Source organism: Artemia franciscana, unplaced genomic scaffold (assembly GCF_032884065.1).
Source record: "Artemia franciscana unplaced genomic scaffold, ASM3288406v1 PGA_scaffold_32, whole genome shotgun sequence".
Taxonomy (NCBI): Eukaryota; Metazoa; Arthropoda; class Branchiopoda; order Anostraca; family Artemiidae; genus Artemia; species Artemia franciscana.
The window spans coordinates 1892194-1916467 of NW_027062665.1; the positions used below are offsets into that span (position 1 = coordinate 1892194).

The window sequence follows — 24274 nt, forward strand, 5'->3', positions numbered from 1 at the left end:
CGCTAAAATTTGAACCGTGTCAAGTCTGACGGAAGTGTGCGGTACACGCGTCGGTCCGAGATGTAAACCAGGTGGCTGGAAGTGAGCAACCCCTCGGCAAGCTTATGTCTGTTTAAAACTGACACAACATTATTCTGAAAGCACAGAAGAAAAGAGGGATGCAATTTCCTTCCGCCACGCACGCTCTTAGAGGCATCACCTGATGTAATTATGTAATAATACACACACGACGAGCAGAATTGAATCCACAAAATCATGTACTTCTGCAACTCTAGTGGGATACCCCTTGTTTCCTGCAATCAACTGATGAATCTGACTTATAATTACACACTTATAAATTAAAGTAGCCTATTGTCTTTCGGAAAGGCAGTAGTTCAGAGCGAGAAGAGAAGATTCTCAACACCAATTTGATCATATCTTCCTCCTGATATTGATTTCATTAGAACCTACTATAATCCGATATTATCAGCCCTCGTAACTTTTTAAGATGGTAGATTTCCGCGCTGATAAACTGACTTTCGACATCTAAGAGCAGAAGCATGTAATCGTGGGTCCAGCGTCGATATTCATCAATTGATCAAGACAAGTGATACTAGAAAATTTCGGTGAAAATGTTTGAAATTTGACACCACTAAATTAGCTGAAATTGGAGGGATAGTAGCGTAGGTCTACAGAAATGAGAATCTTTACAATTAGTCATTAAGTTATTACCAGTTCAATACTTTTTTTAATTTTGTTTTTTATTGCATTAACAATAACAGTTAATTTAAGGATTTTTAAGCTTCCTGACCCACCCCCGATATCCAAAATCTTGTTAAGCATATGTGCACTTGTTATTCAAAATATAAAATAGTTTGTTTTAATATACCCCCTCCCCCCAAAAAATGTGCCCCACCAAAAAAGTTCTGGACACGTGCCCGCTGTTTAATATATGACACAGACAAGCAACACGTTGTATTTAGGCAATGATGAATTAAACCTTATCCTGGAAAAATTTTAGGCTAGATTATTCCTTTCCCGTATGCATAGGCTTGCTCCCGCCGTTTAACTAAACACTTGGATAATTAACTATAATTTCACTATAATTTATTTATAGTGTTATTTATACATTCACTATAATTATATATTCACTATAATACTGTTTATATATAATATAAAGTGAATATTTATATATTCACTATAATTTATTCACTATAATTAATTTATAATTTATTTATATTTAATTATATATTTCATTATAAACATTATAATTTCTATGGCTTTCTTAGTTCCATGACTATCTAGCTTCGTTCTGCCCGGAATGACGGAATGCCCCTTCGTTCTGCCCCTAGCTTCGGAATGACGCACGGACGGATGATAGATAGACTTGTCTAAATACAATGATAGACAAATGAACTGATAAATGAACCGACAGACAAATGAACTGACATCATTTTTATACAATCCTAATAAGGGCTTATGCCAGATTTGCCTCTCACTCAATCGGACTATCTGTCTTGGCTTTTTCTACAATTTGCCATGACTTGATGCCCACAACTACTTGATTTTAAAGGGTGGCGATAGGACCAGACAGGTATGCAAGAATTTTTTGAAAAAAAAAACATTATATTTAAAATACAAATGGTGAAGGTCATAAGATTTTAGGGGGCATGCGACCTAAAATAACCCATCCTGCGTACGCGCCTATATAGGCGGTGGTTCATAAATTCCGGAATAAAAATGTAGCACCGTTTGACTGTCAATAAAAATATTTGGGACTTGTGTATTATTCAGAACACACTCAATAAGTGAAGTTAGGTTCTTTCGCGAAACAAACTTCAATGTGAAAATATGGCATAGCCACAAAGACAAAACTCAATTTGGTTTGCTATGCATAGTGATAGAAGATATTGTCTGAACATGGATTCTGAAATGAAGATTTGGCATTTCCCGAAGACCAAAAAGAGGCAATTATATTTATCCTAATATATTTAACCTAACCTAACCTAACCACCTCTATATATAAAATATTTAATTAAAATGTACCTGCATCATAGTTTGTTTCACGAAAGAACCTAACTGCATGTATTGAACGTGTTCTAAATAACACAAAAGTACCCTTGTATGAAATAGCGACGACACTTTATAACCTGAGCGACCACACTCAAGAAGTAAAGTTAGATTAATCATATTGAAATATACCAAAATATGATGAGAATACAATACTTTAGTAACAAAATTATAGAAACTACAACAAAGAACTATGGAAAGCAGGCCACTAAGAACGCATTGTATTAAAACTAACCTAAATAGCCCTATATATTAAATATTTAATTAAACAATATCTGCATAGTAGTTTATCTCACTCAGGCTACGCTGATTATCTCCGTATAGGCCTACACAAAGCAAACAGGTTTTATTCCAGATCAAGAACAAAGTGTGGTCGCTATATCATGCAACTACGAATATTTTGCATCAGCCACAATAGAGGAGGAAATACTATCCTGTGACTCTCAAACTTTTTTGACATGGATAATTGGCAATGGTTGAATCCCGGATAATTCCCAAGTTCCAGGCATTCTTAAGCACTCATAAGCCGCTATTCATTTACCTCGTTCTGTCACGAGATTGCAAATATCTGTAAATCTTCTTTTGAAAGAACCGACAGAGAAACTTTCAGGGAAATGGAAAATCGTCCCAAATCAAAGTACAGACTTACCTCAGAAACATATATAACTAGACTTACCTCAAGAGACAGGGGTCGGATGAATCCCATGTAGGTGTCACTATTATTCGAGGGAGAAGACACGTTGACGAGCGGAGATAGATCGGTCAGCCATAGTCGATCTGAAAATAAGGGTGCACAATAAGGGTTTTATGCATGATAATTATGTGTTGTTTTATATAAATAGAATTTTTGTGTCAGAAGTGCATTTTTATATCTTCGCTGATAGATTTAAAGAATAGTAAGTATAAAAGGAATAGTGAAGGTTTTTTTATTTAATATCTTTGCTTTATTTATTTGCTTATTTTATTTAGCCTTTCCAGTCCAGGATTCTTATGCAGCAAAGACTCTAACAATCCCATACTTAGCACCCTACATAGACATTCATTAAATTCCCCTTCCCTTATTACTAGGGACAGGGACGAACAAGGGGAGAGTTCAGTTAATCGATAAAGAGAAACAACTTTTTTTTAGAGGACCTTATTTTCGATTCCTATCAAAAGTTTGGAAAGTTTTTCGCATGCAAGCAGTTAATATTAAAGTAAGAAAATAGCTTTATCAATATCAACAGGGAATACAATTTGACTGACTTTCCAGATATAGTTGGATGGAGAAACTCATTTACAATAGGGGGAATAATTTGAAATTAATATAGAGTTGCAATAAAAACTTCTGCAAAAGCAATACAATGTAGCTGATAGGAATATATAAAAAGACTGATTGGAAGCCTGTAGATACGGTAATTCAGATTCTTTTTATGGGGGAGAGGCAAGGACTTTCCCAAAGTCTAAAATGCCAGTTTTTTCCCATTTCCTTTTTTTGTCATTTTGTCCGTATACATTTTGATTTTTCTATTTAGCTGGACACACCCCCCTTCACCCCATTTGATATTCTTGGGATTACGGATGCGCATTTCACTTTCCATATAATCTATTTCCGCCTTTTCATCTGCACTAGTAGGCTATTACAATATGTTTTGCAGGCTTTCAGAACAAAAAAAATTCTTTTGCTATTTAAATATGTCAGTTTGGGAAATATATAATAACTTTTATATTAGCCTTTAGTAACCTTTAGGTAACCTAATACAGTAGCCTAGTAACCTTTAGGGCCGCACTAACACGTTTATTTAAAAAGAACAGCAGAACTGTCATTTCAATTATTCTCTAGGTGTAAGCTGTCAAATTTTTCGGAAGATTTGGGCAACCCCCTCCCCAATAAAAATCGCCGATTATCTGCCATTCCTAGCTCCCAGAGGCATAAATAATTTTTATTTTAATACGTGTCTAAGAGTTCGCTTATATCTGCTTTAGTTATTTATTTATCTTAATCCCTATCTATTTATTTTGTCAATGTCTACGTCTAGCTAATGTTCTGTTAAAACAGCGTGTTTATGAGAATTTACTACCGTTGTCATGCAGTCTATTCTGGAACATTGGAGAGAGAACTATAAACTTATTTTTTACACCAAATATTTTGGCAGCAACACCACTGCCTCTGGAATTCTAGGGATTCTTCAGTGTTTTATGTTCAAATATTTTATTTATGGTACTCTTCGTGAATTGATTTGCTTAAGGTGCTTCATATCTGTAACAGGCACATGTGCACGATTCTTTTCCGGTTTCATTTGGTAATTTGAATAAAAAGCACCCAAAAATTCGGAAAATTTTTGGATTTCGGGAGGGCTGGTCTCAAAGTTTCCTCTGCGCACTTGCCTAGCCTATTCTAAAAAGATTGGGACCAAGTTTGTCAGGTGTTGGTTCAAAATAATCACCATTTATAGTAACTGCAACAGTAAAATCTCATTTTTTGTGCCTTCCATCATATATCTATATATATAAAAATAAGTTGTCTGTGTGTGGATCTGTGGATGGATCAGGTGACGTCATGTTTGTCCGCATATGACGTCTGAATTATTTCACACTAATACAAAAGAAGAAAAAAACTAAAAAAGGTAAAAACTACAAAAAAACTAAAAAGAAAAAAAACTAAAAAGCTAAAAAACTAAAAAAACTAAAAAAGGTAAAAAACTAAAACTAAAAAAACTGAAAAAACTAAAAAAAGGCAAAAACTAAAAAAAACCTAAAAACTAATAAAAAAACTAAAAAAGCTAAAAAACTAAAAAAACTAAAAAAAGCTAAAAAACAAAAAAAAACTAAAAACTAAAAAAGAAAAAACTAAAAAAAAGGAAAAAACTGAAAAATAAGAGAAAAAGAAAACTAAAAAAATATTAATAAATATAAAAAATATAAATATAAATATAATATAAATTAGCAATCAACAAAGCACCGAGACACAAATGACGACCGGGACACAGGGAGTATAAATGACGACCAGGACATAAGTAAAAAAAAAACTAAAAAAACTAAAAAAAATGGTAAAAACTACAAAAAAACTAAAAACTAATAAAAAAACTAAAAAATCTAAAAATCTAAATAAACTAAAAAAGAAAAAAACGAAAAAAGGAAAAAAATAAAGGAGAAAAACAAAACTAAAAAACGAATGTATATACAGACCGGGACACCGGGATACAAATGACGACCGGGACACAGGGAATATAAATGACGACCGGGACACAGGGACATAACTACAAAGGGGACGCCGGGGTGCACAGGGGGATATATAAATGACGATGGCGACTCAGGGAATGGTCGATTAGCAATCACCATCAACAAAGCTCAAGGGCAATCATTAGAATCATGAGGTATAGATCTGAATACGGATTGTTTTCCCATGGACCATTATATGTTGCATGTTCAAGAGTCGGTAAACCTGACAATCTATTTATATGCACAGACAATGGGACAGCAAAGAATGTTGTATATTCGCAAGTTTTACGTAGTTAAAAACAAATATATATATATATATATATATATATATATATATATATATATATATATATATATATATATATATATATATATATATATCTATCTATCTATCTATATTCACAGGTGGGACATAGGGACACAACTACAATGGCGCGTAACTAATATGGCGCGTAACGACTTACGCGCGCGGGGGGCCTTGGGGGGGGGGGGGGGCGCGAAGCGCCCCCACCAACTAGGTGTTGGGGTGGCGCGAAGTGCCACCCCAACAGCTAGTTGTATTATATAAATAACTGATGCGTTGGAAGCTCAAAAATCTTATTTATACTATTCATGACATCATATAAGAAAATGATTATATGATATCATAAGAAATGTTTAAATAATGTACTAACAAATGACATGACGTCATTTGCAAAAATCAAAAATAAGCCTCTTAACGAATTTTCTCACACTTTTGACCTATTTAGATCTTTTTTTTATGTGAGATTAAACAAAAATAATTTTTTTAACTGAAAGTAAGGGGCGATATTAAAACCTTAGACAAACTGAAATTATTCCGTATATGAAAGGGGCTGTCCCCTCCTCAATGCCCCGCTCTTTACACTAGTTTTTTTTTATTGATTTATAAAGAAGAGCTGTGATAAAGAGTAAAAATTTAGCGGAAAGAGTGGGGCGTTAAGGATGGGACAGTCCCTTACATACACGGAATAATTCCTGTTCGTTTTAAATTTTAATGTCGCTCCTTAATTTTAGTTAAAAAAAACTTGTTTTTTTATTTAGTTTCTGAACGTTTTTGAATTAATGAAGGTTTTAATCTTGGCTCACCGTACATGAATAATTAAAACGAAATATGCATATTAATTTTACTTTCTTACACAGAGTTTATATGCTACTTGCTTTTTCTCTCAGATGTTATTTTGTAGTTACTCGGCTTTGGCAGCTCACATTTCTCTGTTATGTTTTGGACTTAGTCTTAATTCACTTAATTACTTAATCCTCTCTGTAGGATGCAAATATCTTGTTTCAAGTGTGTTCCAAAAAGGAGGAGGAAACGGTCCTTGTGTGTCATTAAACGGTCCGTGTGTGTAAGGAGTCATTCTTAAATAATTGGAACAAGATGTTAAATATTAGCGTAAAAAGTGAGGTACTGAGAAGGGGGCACCCCCCTCCTATACGTAATAATTTCTGTTCGTTTTAAGTTTTAATGTTGTTCCTTATTTTCAGTTGGAAAAAACTTTTTTTTTGTTTAATAACAACCAGAAGCCAAATACATACAATATCTCTGGTTTATTATCACATAAAGATCATAATTATGAAGCTGCTTGAGGTAAAATTAAATGCTTTATTAAATTAAAAGCCAAAAAATAACACAAACAAATTATTGTTTATACCGGCCATTATTTAACAAAATTCGAACTTTGGCGTGCTTTTTTTTATTTAATTTCTGATTGCTTTTTAAAAAATGCTGGAAAATACAGCGCCCCTTCATTGAAATTCTCTTCCCCCAAAAAAAGTCCCTTCATTGAAAGATCCTCCTACGTAGCCCCACCCCCGGCCCCCATCAAATAAATCCCTCAGGAAACGTCTGTGTTTTTTCCAATAACCAATACTATATGTAAACAATGGGAAAGGCTCATATCTTGCAGCCCTTCCCCCGGGGACTGTGGGGGATTAAGTCGTCCTCAAAGACATAGTTATTAGATTTTCTGACTATGCTTAACAAATGACGATAATTTTGATCCGGCAAATTTGGAAAAAATGAGCGCGGGAGGAGGAGTTACCCTCCAATTTTTTTGGTAAATTAAAAAGGACACTAGAGCTTTTAATTTCCGTTCGAATGAACCCTCTCGCGACACTCTAGGACCTATGGGTCGATACGATCACCCCTGGGAAAAAGAAAACAACAATAAAGAAACACGCATCCGTGATTTTTCTTCTGGCAAAAAATAGAAAATTCCACATTTTATCAGATAGGAGCTTGAAACCTCTACAGTAGGGTTCTCTGATGCACTTAATCTGATGGTGTTGTTTTCGTTAAGATTTTATGACTTTTAGGGTGTTTCCCCCTTTTATCGAAACAAAGCAAATTTTCTCAGGCTCGTAACTTTTGATGGGTAAGACTAAACTTGATGGAACTTATACATTTAAAATCAACATAAAAATTCAATTCTTTTGAGTATCGATTGGTATCGAAATTGGTATCGAAGTATATATATATATATATATATATATATATATATATATATATATATATATATATATATATATATATATATATATATATATATATATATATATATATATATATATATATATATATATATATATATATATATATATATAAAAATAAGTTGTCTGTCTGTGTGTCTGTCTGTCTGTCAGGTGACGTCATGTTTCTGTGTTGACTGACGTCATGAAGTTAGTTGTCGTCATTTTTGCTTTGACGGTGATACAACATTAACAGCTCTTTTTTCGCTTTGCAAAAATGATTCTTTTGCAAAAAAACTGCTGTATACTGAAGTGCCTTCGTATTACACGTGGAATACTAAAAATAAAGTATTTGAACGTCGAAAACAGGGTAAGTCAGTCGACGGCCAACCTACCATCTTCAAAGATACCACGATAGGAAGACTCTACACCGTTCACCCCAATTAACATGAATGCTTCTTTTTAAGCCTGCTTTTGGTGAATGTACCCGGTCCGACATCCTTTGAGTATTTCTTTGAGTACATCCTTTGAGTACGACATATAGTAGCTGTTGGAGTGGCGCGAAGCGCCACCCCAACAGCTAGTATATATATATATATATATATATATATATATATATATATATATATATATATATATATATATATATATATATATATATATATATATATATACACTTATTTTCCATTTTCAACTAAATACAGCTATTATCTCTCAATTTTCATAACTGGTTTTCACATAATTTGGCTTTGTGGTTTTTAAGCTGGTGCACGTCCTATTACCCCTAGAAGCAGGTTTGTAAGGCTCCTGCACATCCCAAATAATCACTTGTAAAGTTTTAGCCCCTTGCCATGCAGGATCCGGGGACACAAAGAGCGCAAACAAAGGGAAACCCTCTCCTCGAGCCGTTTGCAATCGGTGCACGGTTTAGAATATTTAAGACACGAAACTCCCTTTTTAGATCGTAAGGACGGTGTTACTTTTAACTCCATTTCTGGCTGATTTTGCTAAATCCTCTACTTGTCTTAATTAATAACAAATAATTTAACAGCTGCTTTAATTAAAGAGCCTAATTGATTCATAATTCAGCTTTAGGGGCTAAAATATCAAACACTGCCAATAGTAATAACACGTAATTGATGTTTAACGGAATACATCCGTGTAATTAATGCTCTAAAAATTATGATTTAGATCCACCAAAAAATCGAACATTTTGTCGCTTCTATGTTTGATGCCGAGTTTTGTTTTAATCTCTGATTATGAAAATAACCGCAAACCGTTTTCAGACTGACTTTGGTCATGGTTGATTAGTGTAGCGAAACAATAAACCACACGAATTTGATCCTCCTTTATTATAGATAGACTAAAGCTCCATTCACACGTGTGCTTAGCTAAACAAAACGTGTGCTTAGCACGCCTACAAACACATGTACAAGGCAGGTCTAAGGGTCCACACACACCGAAATCGCATAATACATATGATCTTCCATAGTTTTCTGTAATTCTTATATAATTTCCCATTTGTCGCTATTTTGACAAACAGGAACCAGACACGTACACAGGCTAGAGTTCTGTGGGCTCTTGCCGGGTTCCCATCCAGATTTTTTTCGGAAGGGGGAGGGGGAGGGTACGGCTACAAACATTTCGGGGGGTTCAAACCCCCCTAGCCCCCCTGGATAAGGCCTTGGCTCTTGCCCACACTCCTAAAAAAAATCTCATTTTTATTTTATTTTTAACATAATTTCGTATATCTTCCATATAGTCCACGTATATATGGTGCTCTTTTTTATCTATGTCTCTATATGTTGTCATCCCTGAGAAAATTCAAATTCCCGAGTATATGTCTGATCTGAGGTCTCCCCTCCCAAATACGCGCCCCAAAATGAATTACTCAGAACAAGCTCACACCACATCCGATTCATCTGCCATATCTCCTACTCTGTCTCCAATAAGCAGTGTAAGAACTAAAGCAGTGTGTAGCCCCTAAAGATCCATTTTAACAATAAAGGGACACAAAAATTCAAGAAACACGTCCTCAAGCGTAGCAATAGACATTATGCGGGTCATACTAACCAAAACATGAAATATTGTGACGCTAAATTGCCCCATACTGGATAGAAGGATCAATTTTAGGACAATACTTAGGGCCAATCACAGTTGGAGAACAGAGCAAAAATATGCAACTTAATGAGGCACATTGTTTTGTTATTCAGGACTCAACAAGCATTTAAAAACAAAAGAACAGTCTTTTGTAACGTCCAGCAGTACTATTTGGTAAGATTACTTTTGGTTACTATTCGGTAAGCCATATTAGGTTACTGGGCTTCTTGAATCTGGTTTTTTAGGTCTACGCTTTTTAGGGTAAGTCTACACCCATACTCAGTATTCTGAAATTCATCAAATCATTACTGATTTATTAAACAGATTTGTTTTTGAGAGGTCTTCGATTTTTTCAAATATATTAAATAAATATTTTCTCAGGAACTGAACTCTAACACAATCGTTTTTAGACATCCTGATTCATTTTATGAACAATGTAAGCCGTTTCTAGCCAGCAAACCAGCTCATTCTAGCCATTCTAGCCAAATCAGGAATTTTTCTCCATAGAAAGTGCAATTCCAGGTGGAGGAGGACAATTTACTGAGGAGGAGGAGAAGTAGAGGAGGACGATTAACAGATAAATGTTTTGAGAATGTGAAGCTCATGTTGCTCACGTGGTAGCTCACGTGGCTCTTTGTGTCCTAACTCAAAACTAAATCATTGCTAACAACCGGCAATATAACTTATCTCTTTTTGAAATCACTCACAATTCTCGAATTATCACCTGACCACAAGGCCGTAACCCGGGGGGGGGTATCCCCAAAATAACTTTCTCCCCAAACTCGTAAAAACGTAACATAATTGCACACAAACAAGTTTTGATAGTTTTTTAAGGTTTTTGTACCCCCCCCCCAAAAAAATAATAACCCCTTCCGAATAAAAATCATGGCTGAATCATTCTGAATTCTAAATAAGGCCATATAAACGACTCCGTCAGGGATCGCTCCCAATGCCCTCTCCCCACAAAAAGGGACAACATGCTTCCTTAAAAACGGATCCATTCCATACCCCTTCCCTAAGAGTCAGAGTATGTGTGCAACAATTTGCATAACAAATAAGCAATAATGAATGTATAGGACACGAGGGGAAGGTAAGGTCAGTTTAGAACTAATATAATAGGTAGATAGGTGCCAACACTTTTAGGCCAAGAAAAAAAAAAATTGCATTCACGTAGAGTGCGTGTCCAAAAGAGAGCTCTAACCAAAACACCATCCGTGTGAACTTTGTTCTAAACGTGAGATTATAGTGATGCATGATAGTTTAAAAAAGAGGATATTATCAGATCTGACAAACCACAGAACACCAAAACTTGACAGATAATTTTTGTTGTCTTTAAAATGAAATTTAAAGGAAAATACCTAGTTTTTTTTCTTTTTAAGAGGTTTAAATGTTAAGAAAATTTTGACATTGTGAGTGGCAATATACCAGTCTATAAATCCATTATGTGTAAACGAGGACTATATTCTCTATTCTCGGTAAAATTATCATGCACGAGGGAGAGAGAGGGTGGGAGGGAGGGAGAAACAGAGAGAGAGAGAGACAGGAGAAAAAATTGGGTGCAGTTTTTCCAAAAGACGCAAACGATGTTTTCGCAAAATGTAAACACTTTCCCTTGACAAAAAAAAAACACACACAAAAAAACACAAAAGAACAGATTTCAAAACATAAATCACTGACTTGAAACATTATCCCGGTCGTAGACTTTTTTACTAACGGTTGAAATTTTATTTCTTACATAGAAGAAACACAGAAGCCCACAGAGCTGACTTGCAAAAAAATACTGCGGCTCAAAAACCTTTCAACTCTTTTACTTGCTTAAAATTTCATACAAAAGAACCAATCCGATTTTTGCTTCTTTTTTACTGGCTCAAAACCAGACATAGCAACAACGAGTGACAACGGGTAAAATCACTTATCATTTTTTGGATTCCCTTTCTAAGGTACGCTATAGGAACAATGTAATCCGCTCAGAATACGTGACGATTAGCTTTAAAAAAATAAACCAATGGAGCTAAGACAGAGGACCCGATTAAGGGAAGACCCCCAGATCTTCATACATTTTTTTGTATTTCCATTGAAAAAAATACTACCTCCCCTCTGGATTTTGAAAAATCCATTTTTCTGTTCATTTTAAACTTTCATTTTAAAAAGAAGGAAGAACTATTGTTCCCTCACGCAATTTCATGAACTGTTGTCCCTGAATTAAAACACTTCTTAGCATGGAAGTATAGGCCAGAGACATCTTATTTGTCTTTAGAAGAAATGTTTTCAAACCTCTATCAAGTAATCCATCCCTTAGCATTCTGGCGTCCATGATAGTTTTCGCCAAAAGACAGGCAAAGGCGGATACCACATGGAGCATCCCGGAGGTTGGTGGCCCATGGCGCCACAAAGATCCAATAACGCCACCATTTTGACCTAAGATACCAGGTGATGTGCTGCAGGTACTTAAGTCTTGGCCAAGTTGATATCCATCATTTGCTAAATTGCCAACCTTTAAAAATTGTGAGCATGTAACTGAATTAGCTTAAAAACAAGCTACTATTTTGGAAGGAAGTATCACTGTATTTTGAAAAGAAATAAAGAAAGGGGGGGCAATGATTGACAAGTGACTTTTGAGTCCCATTTGTTTAACAGTATGTGAATTTCAACGTCTTTTGCTTAACAAGTTTCCAGGACGATGGTTTTTAGGGATCGACGCCTCGCCCTTTACGCAAATTTTTTATATTGTTTAAAAAAGTAGAGTTGTGAGAAAGAGTCAAACTTTAGCGTAAAGAGCGGGGCGTTGAGGAAGGGACAATCCCTTTCATATATGGAATAATTTATGCTCGTTTTAAGTCTTAATGTCGCTCCTTACTTGCTGTTAAAAAAAAATGTTTTTTATTTAATCGTCAGTAAAGTTAAAACAGTAATAATTTGTTGATTCTAAAAGACAACTACAGCTTCAAAGGAAAGCTAGAACTTCTTGTGCTGTATGGTGCCACATTTTTTTTGCTTCTTTTTGATAATTTTTCATTCACGTACACTGAATATAAATAAAAAAATAATCCTCAGATGCCACAATGAAATAAACATTATCTTTTTGTTTATATCCAGTGTACGTGAATGAAAAATTAGCAAAAAGAACAAAAAAAAAATTGGTACCATACGGCGCAAGAAGTTCTAGCTTTTATGTTATTTATGTTTAATTACGTTTAATTATGTTATATATGTTATTTAATGTTTAATTATGTTATTTTTTGTGAGAAACTATTAAAATTTGCAATATATTTGCTAGATGATAGCTTCCCCGTCGACAGAAGCGACAGACCCCAAAAAGAGCCCAGGATATCTACTGCAGTAAAGCTATATTTTCCCAGTCTCAAAATCCGTAGTATAATTTAAACAATCAAGTCTTATCTATAATACTGCAATATTTTAAAAACAGCTAATTATTAATGAAAGTTAACTGTGAAATTTTTAGGTTGTTTTAAAGCTATATGTGTAATAATTTGAATTTTACTCTGAAAAACACTTTCCAGGAACAATTTTCATTACAAGACTGGATTCGCTTTCCAGTTCTAGCCAATCCTTGTTTGCTCTTGAATATCGGTCAAGCAACCTTCCAATAGTCCCGAATATCGGACGAGAAGTTGTCTTTAAATTGGTTCAACGCAACTGTAGCAAGTCTCAAAAGCTTAGAGACTTCCTGGCATCAAGTTCCACCACACCTTTTCAAATAGAATCTGTTCTTGTGGGGCATAAAGCTTCGTATAAACAGTCAGACTCCTCTTCAACTCTATCCCAATTGACAGCCCCACTAGCAATTAATCCCAGCATCACTTTGCATACAAAATACATTAGAAATCCCTTTGATAACAGATTGACTTCCAAGAGTTGCTAAGCAACAGAGTTGTGTAGTTCACGATGCTTTAGAAACTTGTAATATATAGGCGTTTTGGAAACTTGATTGTAGTTGATTACCTTAGAAAGCGTTACACATGTTGTAATTAATTTTAACCATTTTTGGCATCCCAAGAGAATTTCAAAAGCTCGAATTTTTCAATGTTGCTGTCTCAAGTGCTTGAAACTTAGAAACTTGAGATCTAGGAACTCAACATTCTGGAATTGTAATTCCGAATGATATTATCAGAACACGCTTCACAGCATCGATCATCATTATTTTAATAACTTTTGGCGTCCCAATAAGATTTTAATAACTTGAATTTCAAAATTTTGTGTTCCAAATGCGATATAATACCACAGTTTTCACTAATTTTCCAACGCCTTTTTGACATTTACATAGAAATAGTCTATTTTTAATTATTCTAGAATTGACAACCCCTACCACTCTAAAATTCGATTTGATCGATGGTGTCAGGATCCTGAGCTAAAGTGTCTACCAGCTTGGGGAGGGGAGAAATTATCCACAGGCGAAAATTTCCAATCCCATTCACTTTTTTAACTTATAGCAAGGATAATCTTTTCTGAACTTGGGATTGAAGACAATAGGTTGATTCTTTGGAAACAGAATTCCTTTGAATAAAAGATCTCTATTGATTTCAAGAGAGAATTATATCTGAAAATCTCATCATAATAAGCTTAGGATTACAAGAACAATAAGCTTCTAGATTCTAGAAAATTGTAAGTCTATAACCAGCAAGGGATCAGGAACCACTTCAGATATGTAACACGCACACAAGTCCAACGCTTGGCGGAGAGTGATCAGAAAATTCATAGTTTTAGCCCAGTTTTTTTTTTTCTCCTTAAATCTAGGACATTTCAGACTAACATTAGGGAAGAGGCCCATCTCATGCATGTAGGAATGAGACCTTACCACTTAAAAATGACATCACATTTTTAAAATGAAAATATTGTCTTAAAAACTTTAAAGTTCAGCCCCTTAAATGAAAAGGATAGTCGTCGTTTTGTTCATCTGTAGAACTTGATAACTTCCTTCTATACAAAAAAAAAAAATAATAATAAACTATAAACATTCATTTATTTCTGAAATTATTTAGCTACCCAGCCCACAGAGAAATAGAAACGCTTCATTGGCTAAAAAATGTGACAGTTGTAATCACAAGAATGAGCCAATAGAATTAAAGCACACTTATTAACTCTGAAGTATACTATATCAATATCTCTTTTTCTATTTAGCATAATATTATTAACTTATTTTTTGTCAACATGCGGCTCAATAGTAACCAAAATTATAAAAGCGGAATTTTTATATCAATGGGTATATCAAAAGAATCGGTTGATTATATTGATTCCAAATATATAAGATTCATAAAGTGACATGTTACGCATCATAAGGTATGGACACAAATTTGCCTGATTTTCGAAAAAAAGGGAAACACCCCCTAAAAGTCAAGGAATCTTAATGAAAATCAAACCGTTAAATACAGCGCATCCAGGAACCCTGATGTAGAAGTTTCAAGCTTTCATCTGCAAAAATTTGTAATTTTGCATTTTTTTTTTGCCAGAAGAAAGATCACGGATGCCTGTTTGTATGATGCGTGATGATGATGATGCGTGGATCCAGGAGCCACTTCAGACACGTAACCCGCATGCAAGCGCAGACAAGTCCAACACTTGGCGGAGAGTGATTAGAAACTTCATAGTTTTAGGACAGTATATTTTTTATTTCTCCAGAAGTCTACGACATTTCAGACCAGCATTAGGGAAAAAGCCCATCCCCTGTGTGTAGGCATGAGCCCTTACCACTTAAAAATGACATCACATTTTTAAAAATAAAAATATTGTCATAAAAATCAGCCCCTTGAATACGAAGGATAATCGTTATTGTATTTATTTATAGAACTTGATAGCTTATTTCTATTAAAACAACTTTCTACATTCATTTATTTCTGAAATTATTTAGCTACCGAACCCACAGAGAAACAGAAACTTACATTGGCTAAAAATGTGACGGTTATCATCACAAAAATGAGCGAATAGAATTAAAACATACTTACTAACACTGAAGTATACTATAGCAATATCTCTTCTACTAATATTATTTTTTGTCGACAGTAAATTTTTTGTCTAAAAGTTGTTTCCTTTCTGTTTTAATTCGTTAAACGTTATAGTAAATAACCTATTATCTATATATATAAAAATAAGTTGTCTGTGTGTGTGTGGGTCTGTCTGTCGGGTGACGTCATGTTTGTGTGTCGACTGACGTCATGTTTTCAACTGACGAAATTACAGACCGGGACATCGGGACACAAATGACGACCGGGCACATAGGGAATATAAATGACGACACTCAAAGAGAAAGCGACCGGGACAAAAGGAATGTTCGATTAGCAATCACCATCAACAAAGCACCGGGACACAAATGACGACCGGGACACAGGGAGTATAAATGACGACCAGGACATAAGTAAAAAAAAACTAAAAAAAACTAAAAAAAAGGTAAAAACTACAAAAAAACTAAAAAGAAAAAAAAACTAAAAACTAATAAAAAAACTAAAAAACTAAAAAAACTAAAAAAAGAAAAAAAAATAAAAAAGGAAAAAAAATAAAAAATAAAGGAGAAAAACAAAACTAAAAAAACGAATGTATATACAGACCGGGACACCGGGATACAAATGACGACCGGGACACAGGGAATATAAATGACGACCGGGAAAGAGGGACACAACTACAACGGGGACACCGGGGGGCACAGGGGGATATAAATGACGACCGGGACACCGGGACACAAGGAATATAAATGACGCCCGGGACACTCAAAGAGAAATCACAGACTGGGACACCGGGACACAAATGACGACCGGGACACAGGGAATATAAATGACGACCGGGACACAGGGACACAACTACAAAGGGGACGCCGGGGGGCACAGGGGGATATATAAATGACGACGGCGACACAGGGAATGGTCGATTAGCAATCACCATCAACAAAGCTCAAGGGCAATCATTAGAATCATGAGGTATAGATCTGAATACGGATTGTTTTCCCATGGACCATTATATGTTGCATGTTCAAGAGTCGGTAAACCTGACAATCTATTTATATGCACAGACAATGGGACAGCAAAGAATGTTGTATATTCGCAAGTTTTACGTAGTTAAAAATATATATATATATATATATATATATATATATATATATATATATATATATATATATATATATATATATATATATATATATATATATATATATATATATATATATATATATATATATATATATATATATATATATCTATATTCACAGGTGGGACATAGGGACACAACTACAATGGCGCGTAACTTCTATGGCGCGTAACGACTTACGCGCGCGGGGGGGGGGGGGCTTGGGTGGGGGGGGGGGGGGGGGGGGGGGGGGTGGGGGGCGCGAAGCGCCACCCCAGCAGCTAGTATATATATATATATAAAATAAGTTGTTTGTTTGAGTGTCTGTCTGTCGACTGACGTCATTAGGATTGAGTTGTATGTCGTCATGAAGTTAGTTGTCGTCATGTTTGTTATGACGACGTCATGTTTGTCAACTGATGAAATTACAGACCGGGACACCGGGACACAAATGAGGACCAGGACACCGGGACACAGGGAATATAAATGACGACCGGGACACTCAAAGAGAAATTACAGACTGGGACACCGGGACACAAATAGCGACCGGGACACAGGGAATATAAATCTATCTATATTCACAGGTGGGACACAGGGACACGACTACAATGGCACGTAACGACTTACGCGCGCGGTGGGGCTTGGGGGGCGCGAAGCGCCCCAACCAAATAGGTGGTGGGGTGGCGCGAAGCGCCACCCCAACAGCTAGTACACGATAAAATACAAATAAAAGGTATATCAAGCTAGATCGAAGCTACTCGCAAAATCGAAGTGTTGGCGGGACAGAATTAATGGATAGTATGTTTAAAATTTTAATTTCTAAATTTAAATAGTATGTTTAAAATTCCAATTCTAAAATTCGAATAATATGTATAAAATTTAAATTTAAAAATTCGAATAGTATGTTTAAAATTTCAATTTCGAACTTCAAAAAGCATGTTTAAAATTTCAATTTCAAATAACATGTTTAAAATTTCAATTTTAAAAGATTTTTTTGGCCCCCTCATTTGATTTTACTTTTTTTACCTTTTTTTTTAGATAAACTTGCCAATTTGGTTAATTACTGACAACCTTGTCAAATCGGGCACCGTTTAAGATTTTGCTCTACATCCGCGTTTGGGATACACCCCCAAAACGTAAATCAATCTGAGCCAAAATCAGTCCATCAGATTCAGCATATTAGAGAACCCTACTGTAGAGGCTTCAAGCTCCAATTTACAAAAATGTGGAATTTTGCATTTGTTATCAGAAGAAAGCTCACGGATGTGTGTGTGTTTTTTTTTCCAGAGGTGATCGTATCGAACCACTGATCTTGAAAGATCGGGAGAGGGCCCATTTGACAGGAGATAAAAAGTTCTAGTATCCTTTTTAAGTTACCAAAAAGATCAGAGGGCCGTTGGCCCCTTTTTCCCCCAAGTCGTCCCAATCAAAATTTCATGATGGCCATTTTTGTTTAGCATTGTTAATAATCCAATAACTATGCCTTTGAGGATAAGGAAGTTGCCTTTTTAAGTAACCAAAAGATTGAAGGGCAACTGGGCCTCCTCCCCCACCCCTCTTTTCTCAAAATCGTCTCATCAAAACTAAGAGAAAGCCATTTAGCCAAAAGAAATATAATATGCAAATTTCATTTTAAGTATTCATGTGAGGAGAGCAAACATCAAACAATGCATTAATTGAAAATTGTTCGGAAATAAAAACAAAAAGTTTTTTTAACTGAAAGTAAGGAGCGACAATAAAACTTAAAACGAACAGAAATGACTCCGTATATGAAAGGGACTGTTCCCTCCTCAACGCCCCACTCTTTACGCTAAAGTTTTTTTTACTGTTTTAAAAAGTAGATTTGAGAGAAAGAGTCAAACTTTACCGAACAGAAAAAAATTTAGAATTTTCCCTAGAGGATGGAATTGCCCATGGGGGGTTTTACGAGGTGAATGGGTGGGTATTGGGTATTTTAGGTGAGGAGAGCTTTATTTTGAGAAAATTTCTGTGGGGAGAGGGAATTTCCCATGGAGGGAATCTTGATTTCTCGGCATCATCTAAAGAAACGATCAGAAATTAAATAAAAAAAAGAAGATTTTGGAACTGAAAGTAAGGAGCAACATTAACATTTCAAACGAATAGAAATTATTCCGTATATTAAGGGGGTTGCTCCCTCCTTAATACCTGGCTCTTTACACTTAAATTTCACATTGTGTTCCAATTCTTTTAAGAACGACTCCTGAAACACGAGGGCCGTTAAATTAGAATAAGAAGCTTTTTAAAAGTACTGAAGAATTTTAGCGTGACGAGCGATGGATTGAGGAGCCCCCCCTGTATACGGAATAATTCCTGTTAGTTTTAAGTTTTTATGTTGCTCTTTACTTTCAGTTGAAAAAAACTTGTTTTTTTTATATAATTCACCCCAAGACACTTCTTTGGCAAAACCTCTTTTATAGAGAGTATACAGCCTCTTAACCCAATGATCCCAACAAACTTTGGGGTTTGTACCAACAATTCCCATTTGAAGCGCCACCCTACATTTTGCTCTTGCATTACTTTGTCCTTAGGCCGTAATTACTATCACGCGGCCGTCCAGTGGGCTGTTATGCTGATGAAATAAGTATCATTAGGAATTTTATTCAGTAGCCAATTTCTTCAAAATCTTGTTTTTTATCTTTCGTTACCGAGTATGATCATTTCTAAATTTCACCTTTAAGATTTCATTAAATTTCAGCTAGATTAGTAGGCTACAACTATGATATGTGACACATGATAAAAATTTGAAAATGAGCCTGTTAAACATTTGATTAATTTAGAAAGGGTGTAAATGAAACCATGCATGAGATGGAAACATCTGTTATACATTCACATAAATTATAAATATCAAGGGAACTAGAGCCTATGGATTTCGAGCCGAAGGTTCTTCAGCAACGAACATCACCAATCCATTCTACCTTATCAACTTGATTTTTTATTGTCATTCCAGTCTTGACAAAAAAGTTAGTAATATTAGATAAAACTATTTCTTTTACAGGTAAGAGTGAATTTACTGCTGGAACAGCCAAAATTAATTTCATGTGAAATTTTATCGAAGGTTCTTCAGCAACGAACATCACCAATCCATTCTACCTTATCAACTTGATTTTTTTTTAGTCATTCCAGTCTTAACAAAAAAGTTAGTAATATTAGACAAAACTATTTCTTTTACAGGTAAGAGTGAATTTACTGCTGGAACGGCCAAAATTAATTTCACGTGAAATTTTGTTGAAGGGTCTTCAGCAACGAAGATCACCTACCCATGCTAACTTATTAACCCGATTTTTTTTCAAGTCATTCCAGTTTTGAAAAAAAGTGAGTAATATTAAATAAAATCTTATTTCTTTTACAGGTGAGAGTGAATTTACTGTTGGAACTACCACATTTAATTTCACATGAAATTTTATGTTGATTTTCTGTTACGGTAACTAGCATCATTTGTGGATTAGCTTCTGCACTCTTATCATTAAATTGGGAAAAACGGAGGCAAATTAATGACCAAATTTATGAGAATTAACAGGTATTGACGCATTAGGCTAACACTCACATTTTTTATATTTCACTCATTACTCATGAAAACTACTCATAATTTAGTAACTATTATATTGTCTATTAAGTCATTAGTTAATAAGCCGTTCCAGGTTCGCAGTTAATTCATATTAAATTCAAAGTAAATATATATTAAAATAAAGATCAGGGACACGTACTCTAGATTTTTTTTTCTCCGTTGTCCAAATAAGAGCATTTAACCGAGGGGCCGGCAACTTTTCAACCCAGAAAATTTCATCGCTGATGTCGCTAAGCCGAAAACGAAAGGGCATGTCGTACTTTTTCCTAGATGGGTTGTTTTTTGCTTCACAGCACAAAACTTATCAGAAGGGCCAGCAACTTATCAGACAGCCATGTTTCTTTAAACGGCTCGTTTTACATGTCGCCATGGTGACAATGATAGACCATATCACTTTTTCTTATACGTCTTTTTTCGCAGTACAAATGTGATCAATTATCTGAGGGAACAGCGACTCTTCAGTTCCAAAAGTTTCTCACCGTAACCTAATAGATGTCGCGCTTCCCACAACGATAGGAGGTATCTAACGTTATAATAATTTTCAGGAGGGTGGCAGAGCTCAGAAAATTTACACGTTTTGAAAATCAGGCAAAAATGACATTTTCATGGTTTTACCAGAAAGCGGAAATAGGCTGTTCACAAAACAGTTTTTCCTTTCTCTATGTATAAAGGAAAATCTTGAAAATAAAATAAATTTCAGGAGAGGACAGTTCAAAAAATCTTCAAGCTAACCTACTGGAAAAACGGTAAAACTCAGCCCAAAAGAGTTATCATTTGAGCAACTCGGCCCTTTTGGGATTGGCGTCGATGGCGTCACCCGCGTTGATTAACAAGCTCGGTGATCACAGAAATGTCAAATTTCACTACCATTTCAGTTGAAATTCACAGTTTTATCGACAGCTCTCGATTAGGTCTAGTCCCTAAAGAGAATTGAACCTTGTCTTTCTTAAGGCTTGACCCCTTGTCTTTGTAACGATCAACTGACGCTAAAACTCGCAAAATGATTTTGAAGGTACCGTATCACCTTAAATGAAATACCTTCAGTGATTGTTTCAATCCGTCTGCTTGTATCTTACTGAGCAATTTAATATATGTGGACTTTTATATATGAACACTCTACATAGAGGAAATATTCGATCCGCTTTGCTTTCGTTACTCACTGCCTGAGAATTTTTCTCTTTTTTTTTAAAAAGAGAAAAATCTTTTTTTTTTTTTTTTTTGTCTTTTTTTTTAGTAGAGAAACAATCGTAACTGTGTATTTCTTATTTCAAATTACATTTATAAGATCTGCAGTGTTATATAAAAACCTTTCTGTCCCTTAGAATATTAATCAAAAACACATTGGTTACTATGGACCTTGGTTAGCTCTTACTAGGTTGTAGCTATTGCTGCAACTATAGTCATTTAAGTAACGTTAACATGTTAAAATGAGGCTTCTAAAACTATCTGGTCTAACTAACTCACATAGAATTATGACAAAAAAAAATCTTGGCAAAAACCTTAATTTCAAGAAAATTACCTGCATTTTCCATATTAAAAAAAAATGATGTTTTACATAAATTAACAAGTTTAAAAAGTAAGGTTCGAACTTCTGAGTCTAAAAATTCAAACAGTTATGAAAATTTTAATTCAGTCATTTTTTATCACACATATATATATATATATATATATATATATATATATATATATATATATATATATATATATATATATATATATATATATATATATATATATATACTACGTAAAACTTGCGAATATACAACATTCTTGGCTGTCCCATTGTCTGTGCATATAAATAGATTGTCAGGTTTACCGACTCTTGAACATGCAACATATAATTGTCCATGGGAAAAACAATCGGTATTCAGATCTATACCTCATTATTCTAATGATTGCCCCTGAGCTTTGTTGATGGTGATTGCTAATCGAACATTCCCTGTGTCCCCGTCGTCATTTATATATCCCCCTGTGCCCCCCGGCGTCCCCGTTGTAGTTGTTTCCCGGTGTCCCGGTCGTCATTTGTGTTCCGGTGTCCCGGTCTGTAATTTCTCTTTGAGTGTCCTGGTCGTCATTTATATTCCCTGTGTCCCGGTCGTCATTTGTGTCCCGGTGCTTTGTTGATGGTGATTGCTAATCGAACATTCCTTGTGTCCCGGTCGCTTTCTCTTTGAGTGTCCCGGTCGTCATTTATATTCCCTATGTCCCGGTCGTCATTTGTGTCCCGATCTGTAATTTCGTCAGTCGACAAACATGACGTCAGTCGACACACAGACATGACATCACTCGACAGACACACAGACAACTTATTTTTATATACAGATGTCCCGGTCGTCATTTGTGTCCTGATGTCCCGGTCTGTAATTTCGTCAGCAGACAAACATGACGTCAGTCGACACACAAACATGACGTCACTCAACAGACACACAGACAACTTATCTATATATATAAAAATAAGTTGTCTGTCTGTCTGTGGATCTGTGGATCAGGTGACGTCATGTTTCGGCTGACGTCATGAAATTAGTTGCCGTCATTTTTGCTTTGAAGGTGACGTCATTCAAGTTATATAAGACATATGTTCGCGTAGAAATCTATTAATGTTTAAGTTTACAATGACTGATGAAGATGCTCAAAGAGTCTATGGGCACACGTAAAAACATTAAAATTAACTACAAATATGCGTGTCCGATTGCAAAACGATGACTCTGGTCAAACATTTTCAGATCAATTGCTGGCAATGGGAAACGGAAAGCTCCCAGTAGACTCAATTTCAGGACGTATACAACTAATGTATACGTCCAAAAATGTAATTTAGTGACGTCCAAAAATGAATTGATTGAAAAAGTATTTCCGAATATTCTAAAAAATTATAAAAATAATAAATGGCTAAGTGAAAGAGCGATTCTCGCACCCAAAAATATAGACGTCCACGAAATCAACAATATTGTTTTGACCAAGATTCAAGACCAGGCAGTCCTTTACAAGTCAGTCGACACAGTTTTGGAACCAAATGAAGCGGTTAATTATCCATCTGAATTTTTAAATTCCATAGATCTTTCAGGGTTTCCACCACACGTGCTACAACTAGAAATAGGCGTACCAATAATACTTTTAAGAAATATAAACCCACCAAAGCTTTGCAATGGCACTCGACTTGCCGTAAAAAAACAATGGAAAACCTAATAGAGGCCACAATCCTGACAGGGCCTTTTGAGGGTGAGGCTGTTCTTATTCCTCGCATTCCCATGATTCCAACGGATCTGCCTTTTCAATTTAAAAGATTGCAATTCCCAATTCGATTAGCATTTGCAATCACCATTAACAAAGCTCAAGGTCAATCATTAAAAAAATGTGGTATTGATCTTAATACTGATTGTTTTTCCCATGGACAATTGTACGTTGCATGTTCGAGGGTCGGTAAACCTGACAATCTATTTATATGCAGCGAGAATTGGACAGCGAAGAATGTTGTATATTCGCAAGTTTTACGCAGTTAATTTGTATTTCGGAACCAAATGAAGCGGTTAATTATCCATCTGAATTTTTAAATTCCATAGATCCTTCAGGGTTTCCACCACACGTGCTACAACTAAAAATAGGCGTACCAATAATACTTTTAAGAAATATCAACCCACCAAAGCTTTGCAATGGCACGCGACTTGCCGTAAAAAAAAACAATGGAAAACCTAATAGAGGCCACAATCTTGACAGGGCCTTATGAGGGTGAGGCTGTTCTTATTCCTCGCATTCCCATGATTCCAACGGATCTGCTTT

The 24274-nt window shown here is 35.3% G+C and overlaps 1 protein-coding gene across 1 annotated transcript in view; it reads right to left on the minus strand.

Annotated features, from left to right (window-relative positions):
• LOC136041649 (protein tincar-like) overlaps nucleotides 1-24274 on the minus strand; it is a 139127-nt gene that overhangs the window by 94531 nt on the left and 20322 nt on the right. The window contains exons 3-4 of the mRNA XM_065726353.1: nucleotides 12115-12334; nucleotides 2726-2826 (exon numbers count right to left, since the gene is read on the minus strand). Of these exons, the coding sequence (XP_065582425.1) occupies nucleotides 2726-2826; nucleotides 12115-12334 (321 nt within the window). The remainder of the gene's footprint in view (nucleotides 1-2725; nucleotides 2827-12114; nucleotides 12335-24274) is intronic.